Raw genomic sequence first — 8100 nt, forward strand, 5'->3', positions numbered from 1 at the left:
TGCACAAAAGTCCTGAGAGGGACCAAGTGTCATTGCCTATCTCAGAGAAGGGCTGGGGCCCACAAATGCTGCTCACTGCTCCTCCCTGCTATAAAGTTTATGTGTGAGCCAAGGAAGTAGGCCCTGAGCCCTCAGACTACAAAGAAGCTGCCCACCTGTGAAAGGACCTCATGACATCAGCAGTTAACTTCCAGGCCCAGAGGCTGAAATGCCCAGGCCCAGCAGCTTCCTTGAGCATGTCTACTCAGCTCTGGAATACTTTTACTGTTGTTTTAACGACTCTCTGGTCTCACTGCCAACACATGGAGGTACTCTTGTCAGGAGAAAGCAGAAACTCACAACCTGGATCTGCAGTAGGAGTACTGAGCTGGGAGGCCAGAGACCCAGGTTCTAGTCTTGGCCCTGCTGTGTGGCCTTGGGAAGTAGGTTAGCCTCTCTGGACTTTGGGCTTGTCATCTACCTCTACAAATGACAGAAGCTGATTGGATGATCTCTACTGTCCTCCCAGCTCCTGCCATCCACCAATGCATACAAGTGTTCCTGAGGAGCTGGAAGCGCCGTTGCTGAGAGCAACCTCTGTCCCCTGCCTCCCAGAGGGCAGAAACCTGAGCCTGACGGGGGAAGTCATCCCTTAATTCTGCCCATATTGATCCAAAAAGAAGAGGTATGTAGTTCTTGGAAAGAACACAAGATTTAGAATCAAAAGAACTGAGTCCAAATCCTGGCTTTGGGAATTTGAGCAACTGTGTTGGCCTCTGTGAGCTGCTTCCTCATCTGGGAAATGAAAATAACATATCCTCGAGCACACAGGACCGTTGTGAGAAATAAACAAGACATGTAAATGACAGTGGTCTATTAACCCGAGTCTGTCCAGACAGGAAGTCCCTAGGAGCACAGCTCACCCAGCAAGCAGCTATAAGCTCTTTGGGAATGCGGAACAACTCATCTGTGGTCCTCCTCCTCCCTGCAAGGATGAGCTCCAGGAGCACACAAAAGAGACTCATCTCAAGAGGCAACATGTCCTGAGAAGGCCCCAGGGGGCTATAAACTCTTTAAACCGTAAGATGCAGACTAAAGAACTAAAGGGGACCCTGGTCTCAAGGTTTGTCTGTTGTAACTTGATAAAGGTGACAAGGCTGTTGGTTGTGTCATTAGCAGGCTGTAACAGTACAATCATTCCTTAAGGCCTTGGAAAGGGAAATTGACAAGAAAGATGGAACCGGTGGTTGGGATGAATCCAGGGAAGCTTCCTGGAGAAGGAATTCCAGCAGCTGGGAGCCACCGTAGATATGTCCTTCTCCCAGACCTCTAAGTAACAACCAGAGACTGCTGACCCAGGAGAGCTGGAGAGAGAAGGCAAGTGCCAGCCCAGGCGGTGCCCAGGGCTCTGAGACACCTCCTGGGTCGTGACCCTAAGAGAAAACTTTTCCCATTGAATATAAACAACAGCAAGGGCTTGCAAGCTCTATACCTGCCCTGCCAATGCTCACAAACCCCTGCCCTGTGTCCATTTTATTCTTTACAAACCATCCATTGCCCTTTTTCCCTCATTTAGGTAGGTTGTCAGTACTCAGTCATGAGAATGCATGTGTGAAACTTTAGGTACTTAAAGACTGTGATGAACGTGTTTCTATCAGATTGGGGGCTCCCGCAGCTCAAGAGCTGTGATCTCCCCTCACACTGGGGATTGCCTGGGGACAGGGACCAGGTCCTGCTCCCTACAGGGCTGTCAGTCAATGGGTCTCAAGAATTCCCTTCAATTTTCCATCAAGATTTACTGCATACCTACTAATGCCAAGTTGTGAAAGATTTGCTTTATGGGCCATCCCCTCTAAGGATACAGGTATAGGCAGGAATTATGACCTAATTTGTGAGGCTGCTGAACTCCCATGAGCTAGCAAGCACAAGAATGTAAAGGCTAAAAGTCTTAGAAATCTGACATGCCAAGGCTTGCAAAACTCCAAATACCTAAGTGTCATAATTCTAAAAACTTTTATCATTTCCTCATTGATATGATAATACGTGATCATCAACCACTGTCCACACAGATATCCCCCTACTTCTGGACTAGCGGGATAAAATGGAGAACTAGGTTCATATACTCACACCTCAGGCAAGGTTAACTCAGAGCCACAAGATCGAGCACTGCTGTCAATACCGTGTTGCATCAGCCTCTTAACAAAGTAGATGCGCTAGCTAGAAGATTTTCCTTATTAAATGTCATATAGGGTGGCAGAGGTAGGCATGGAGTACCCCTCCCCCAAATCTACCAGGGAGATCCATATACAGCTCTGAAAACTCTCCTCCATAATCCTTAGCATACTTCCCAGTACACTGGTGTTGGCTGGATTAATGAATAAAGCATTAGGATATTAAGTCTGATAGAAAGAAAGAATATATCATATCTTTCTTATAAGAACATGAGTCCTCCAAACCAATATGGGCAATTTCAAGATTATTAGCTCTTTAGAGTCACCTGCCCTTGAGGTTCCCAAACTTTGGAATTTCATAGAGAAGTAACACATCTCTCTCAAAAAAAAATGTGATAACCAAATTATATGATAGCCAAATTCTCATTTTGACAAGTAAGGACATGAAAGAAACAACTACAACATCTTGTCAGCATCACTTTTAAAAGAAATGAAGTTTTAACACACACCAAAAAAAGGTAGGAAGGCTGTGACTTCAGAATTAGACTTTCTCATGAACACTCTGCTGGCATCCTTTTATTTACATTTTCCTAAGGACTAGGGTACACACAGTAATGGGCCAACGTTAGTGTGGGATTAGTGTGGGAACCATAGTCCACATCTTCTCCACTTCTCCAGTGAACCCAGCTAAATAAAACTGCTCTTTGTTATACCCACAACAATCATCTAGTTGGAGCCTGTTTCCCTCCAAAATCTCCATGGTGCCTCAGCTTCAAGTTGAAACATGCTGGCTTCTCCCTCCTGGCTATTCTCTCAGAAGGGGAGCACCTGGGTTCCTCCTGGGTTCACCTTGGTTCATGCTGCCCAAACTAAAACTAGTGCTACAAGTGTCTGAAGGCCACAGTCTAATCAGATCATTTGGATCATTAAAATTCCACCATAATTAATCGTCAATTTATTATTATTTACTATTATGTATGTCATTTCAATACATAGCTGGGTGGAACTAACTTCAAATGTAGTATCTGAAACAATAGCAGTTGAGTTCCAGTAATGAAAGAAGAGGGCAAAATGCTGCTCTTCAAGAAATGCAAATCATAACTACAATGAGATACCATCTCACACCGGTCAGAATGGCCATCATCAAAAAATCTAGAAAAAATAAATGCTGGAGAGGGTGTGGAGGAAAGGGAACACTCTTGCACTGTTGGTGGGAATGTAAATTGATACAGCTACTATGCAGAACAGTATGGAGGTTCCTTAAAAAACTAAAAATAGAACTACCATACCACCCAGCAATCCCACTACTGGGCATATACCCTGAGAAAACCATAATTCAAAAAGAGTCATATACCAAAATGTTCATTGCAGCTCTATTTACAATAGCCAGGACATGGAAGCAACCTAAGTGTCCATCAACAGATGAATGGATAAGGAAGATGTGGCACATATATACAATGGAATATTACTCAGCCATAAAAAGAAACGAAATTGAGTTATTTGTAGTGAGGTGGATGGACCTAGAGTCTGTCATACAGAGTGAAGTAAGTCAGAAAGAGAAAAACAAATACCGTATGCTAACACATACATATGGAATCTAAGAAAAAAAAAAGGTCATGAAGAACCTAGAGGTAAGATGGGAATAAAGACACAGACCTACTTGAGAATGGACTTGTGGATATGGGGAAGAGGAAGGGTAAGCTGTGACAAAGTGAGAGAGTGGCATGGACATATATACACTACCAAACGTAAAACAGATAGCTAGTGGGAAGCAGCTGCATAGCACAGGGAGATCAGCTCGGTGCTTTGTGACCACCTAGAGGGGTGGAATAGGGAGGGTGGGAGGGAGGCAGATGCAAGAGGGAAGAGATATGGGAACATATGTATATGTATAACCGATTCACTTTGTTATAAAGCAGAAATTAACATACCATTGTAAAGCAATTATACTCCAATAAAGATGTTAAAAAAATGCTGCTCTTCATACACAGAGATGAAGCTACTGGTCCAGGGTCAACCAGGAATTTTTGAGTTATTTTTCTGGATAAGAGCTTGCCTCAAGCCATCTGTGGACTCCCTCGTGCCTTTGGTGAAACAGGTATTACCATTCCGTTAAGGTAACTGAGCATCAGAAACGTTGTTCATTCAACAGTCAGCAAATGCTTACTAAGTGCCTCCTGTGTGCAGGCACTGGGTAAGGTGCTATGACTTTGCCCAAGTTGACACAGGTGACACAGCTAGCAAGTAGCATAGGGAGTACCCAAACCCCGTCACCTAATCTCAAGTCCATTCCATTCCAAGGCTGCCTCTTAGGCTGAGGTCAGTGTTACTGCACAAGACAACAGGACCCCAGAGCCAAAGGGCTATGGTGGGAAGGACCACATGGTTGATCTCTTTAGCTTGTTCCTCTGCAAAGAAAGTCAGCAGTGAGGATCAGTATTTTTAGACATTCACTGTCTTCAGGAATAAATCAAAGTAGGTACAAGTGTCCCATTATTCATGGCACTGTCCATGGTGTGCAACCCAGAGCTGGGTGCTGGGGGCTCACACACTCTCTTGGGGGCAACAGGAACATCCCAGTGAAGCACACATGAAATCCTGGGGGAGAAAATTTTTGCAAAGGAGAAACAGGATCTCTCTAAAGTTCTGAGAAGCCCCAGAACTCTACTCAATACTCTGTAAAGGCCTATATGGGAAAAGAATCTTAAAAAGAGGCTATATATGTATTTGTGTAACAGATTCACTTTGCTGTACACCTGAAACTAACACAACATTGTAAATCAACTATACTCCAATAAAATTTTTTAAATAAATAAATAAAATTCTAAGAAGTTCCAAGCAATAGGATCAGAAGCCAAACAGTGGGATTTGAAAAGTCCTACTCCTTGGACCAAAGACTAAGATCTCCAGTTTACTCTCTTAGGCTGCCTGAAGAGTCTGAGACCTATTCCTCAAGCACAGCCCTCTGGTTATGGCATGCACCTCATGCCATTGGTTTTGGAAACAATGTCCACCATCCACTCTGGCTGGCCGTCCCTGCTGGCCAGCCTGCCTCACAGTTGCATCAGAGAAGGGGTCAGTCACACATGAGGCTTCCCATCTCAAGAATGCCAAAATCTTCATGAATGTGTCACCCTGTGACTGCAATCACAGGGAGGTGGGGTGACAGCCAGAGATCACGTAACTGAGGCCAAACATGAGAGGCTGGTCCAGATCAATAGATGAGTCAGGACTCAAGAGTATAAAACCTCAGGAGCTCCAGTGCTCCTCACATAGCCAGCATCTCCTCTCCTCACTCACTCTTCCTGGTGCTTTAGGTAAGTGTGGGTTCTACTGGCTCTCATCTTCCCAGCTGGTCTTGCTCAGGCCTGCATGGGTTATGGGGACCAGGAGACAGGTAGGCAAGGCCTCTTTCCCCTTTGGGACCTACAGGACCTCTGCGTTTCCAACTGCATTCATGTTTAGAGGGGCTTCAGACAGGAAAGAGAGCTAAGCTGCTGCTGTGCAGATGGTGTTTCTGATCTTCTGGCCAGAATGTAAATGCTACAAAAACAAGACTATCTCCTGTCTCTCTGGCACCCTTGTAAGGGACATGCCGTGTGCCCAGCACAGAGGTGCATTCTGCAGAGATTATCCCAGGCAGCCTGTGAATGGGCTGGATGGGATTTGTGAACTTGTAAGGAGTAGAGGTTGAATGTATTCTCAGAGAACAGGAAGAATGATTCAGAGAATGCTGCAGATGGGGAAGATTTTAGGAGTCGTAGGAACCCAATGCCTGTTTTACACAAGATGCTCTGAGAGGGAAATGACTTGTGAGATGCTGGGACACAGTTTCCTCCTAGTTAGGGTTCCCTCAACCAAGCTTGGGTGTAAGAAAAGTTGATATCTTCGGGTCAGAGATGCTGGTCCAAAGGACCATGGGGGTCCTTCGTCTGTTTCCAGACAGGACCATGGGGGAGGCTGCCTTTTCTGATAACTGGTCAGAGATCATGGTTGAGGTCAGTCGAACAGACCAAGAGTTTGAACTAATTCTCTTTTGCAATGAATGGGGTACAACAGCCCTCTGACATTCAGACAAACCTCCCTCTGTTGTGCCAGGGATAGATAAAATCCCCCACCCTAGGTGGAGGTTTGTGGTAATTTTTATCTGCACTCAGAGAATCAGTGTTGGGATCAGAGGGGAACTGAGAAGTGAAATACTCAAACCATCTCATCTTACAGGAAGTGAGGAAACAGGCAACGTGTGGGTCATTTGCCCCAAGATCACACAGCAGAGGGCAGAAGCAGAGCTCGGAGAGAAAGGGAAATGGGCACCGCTAAGTGGGCTATTTAAAACTTGGTAAAGACTTTCGCAGGGGAAACACAACTTTTTTCTAAAAGCACTAATCCTAGGAGTCCCAGCTGAGAGCTCTTCCCCATATCCAGTCAGAGAGAGCATCAAGCCCGGCCCAGGCAGCGCTGCTCAGAGGACGACGGGCGTTGCCGTAGATGCAGCTGCCTCTGCCACAGCATCCTCTTGCAGCTGGTCCAGTGATGCTCTCTGCTTCCCTTCCAGGGTTCCGTTCCTCCTTAGACAAACATGTCTCACCAGACAAAGCAGCCCACCCCCCACCCCCCAGTGGGCTGCGGGAAAACCTCCGGCGACGGCGGGAGCTCCGGCGACGGCGGCTCCTGTGATTGCCATGGCGGCTCCGGTAAAGGCGTCAAGTCCTCCGGGAGCGGTGGCAGCTCCGGCGGCGGTTCCAGCGGCAGCTCCAGCTGCGGCAGAGGCTCCTCCGGGAGCGACGGCTCTGGAGGCTGCGGAGGAGGTTCCGGTGGGAAGAACTCCAGCGGCGGCGGCTCCTCTGACCAGCAGGTCCACTGCCAGAGCCACGGAGGCGTCTCTAGTGGTTGCTCTTCCGGGGATGGCTCCGTTTGCGTTGGTGGCTCCTCCGGGGGCGGCTCTGGGGGTAGCCAGGGCGTCCCGGTCTGCCATCAGACCCAGCAGAAGCAGGTGCCTACCTGGCCAAGCAAATAAGGCCCCCTGGACGCCACGGAGACGAAGGAGCTGGAGGTGTTCTCCGTGGGCGCCGATGGGCTTAGCGCTCTCATGATATTGCACTGAGGTTTCTCGACCCTTCACGTCTTCATCTACCCACACGAAGCCATTGAGCTCTGCGGCTGCATCTTGTTCTGCAGTTTTCCCTCCTTTGTTTCGGTGCAACTACCTCCCAACCCCACTTCCTCCTCAGTCAATAAATTTGCAATTCATGAGAATTTCTGCGTTTCCAGATGTCTTTGTGTCTTCCAAGTTCGTTCATTCCATTCCATTCCATTCCTCTCTTTTCCTCCATCCACTCATCCACAGGGACATTCATTAAACAAATGTATTTATTCTATTGGCGGAGAGGGGTTGGATAGGTGGGAGTCAGCGGGGGAGGGAGGAATGGCTGGCAACCAAGGACCAAAAATATAAATTCTCTGATTTATGGCTTAAAATCGTGAGGTGATCCCAAAACACAAAGATCCTGGGAGGAGACTTCAATAAACAGCCCCCGGTGGGTTGGTTAGCCACCTTGGGTCTACTCCTTGAGCTCAGTGCTTTTTTAAGACAGGGCTGCCCTGTACCTAAGGCAACTAGAGAAAGAAGAACAAACAAAATCCAAAGTGATTAGAAGGAAAGAAATCATAAAGATCTTAGCAGAAATAAATGAAACTTTAAAAAAAATTTAAAAAAATAAATGAAACTAAAAAGCTGCTTCTTTGAAAAGATGAACAAAATTGATAAACCTTTAATCAGACTCACCAAGAAAAAAAGAGAGAGGGCCCAAATCAATAAAATCAGAAATGAAAAAGGAGAAGTTACAACCGACACCACAGAAATACAAAGGATCATAAGAGACTACTACAAGCAACTATATACCAATAAAATGGACAACCTAAAGGAAATAGACAAATTCATTAAAAAGTA

General features: G+C 46.3%; 1 protein-coding gene across 1 annotated transcript; it reads left to right on the forward strand.

Moving 5' to 3' along the window:
* The first annotated feature begins 5428 nt into the window (after window positions 1–5428).
* LORICRIN (loricrin cornified envelope precursor protein) lies at window positions 5429–7416 on the forward strand. The gene is made up of 2 exons (XM_079698720.1): window positions 5429–5467; window positions 6706–7416. The coding sequence occupies exon 2, from the start codon at window positions 6730–6732 to the stop codon at window positions 7165–7167; it is 438 nt and encodes a 145-aa protein (XP_079554846.1). The 5' UTR covers window positions 5429–5467; window positions 6706–6729; the 3' UTR covers window positions 7168–7416.
* The last annotated feature ends 684 nt before the right edge of the window (window positions 7417–8100 follow it).

The sequence above is a fragment of the Hyperoodon ampullatus genome (genome assembly GCF_949752795.1).
Source record: "Hyperoodon ampullatus genome assembly, chromosome: 2".
Lineage (NCBI taxonomy): Eukaryota > Metazoa > Chordata > Mammalia > Artiodactyla > Ziphiidae > Hyperoodon > Hyperoodon ampullatus.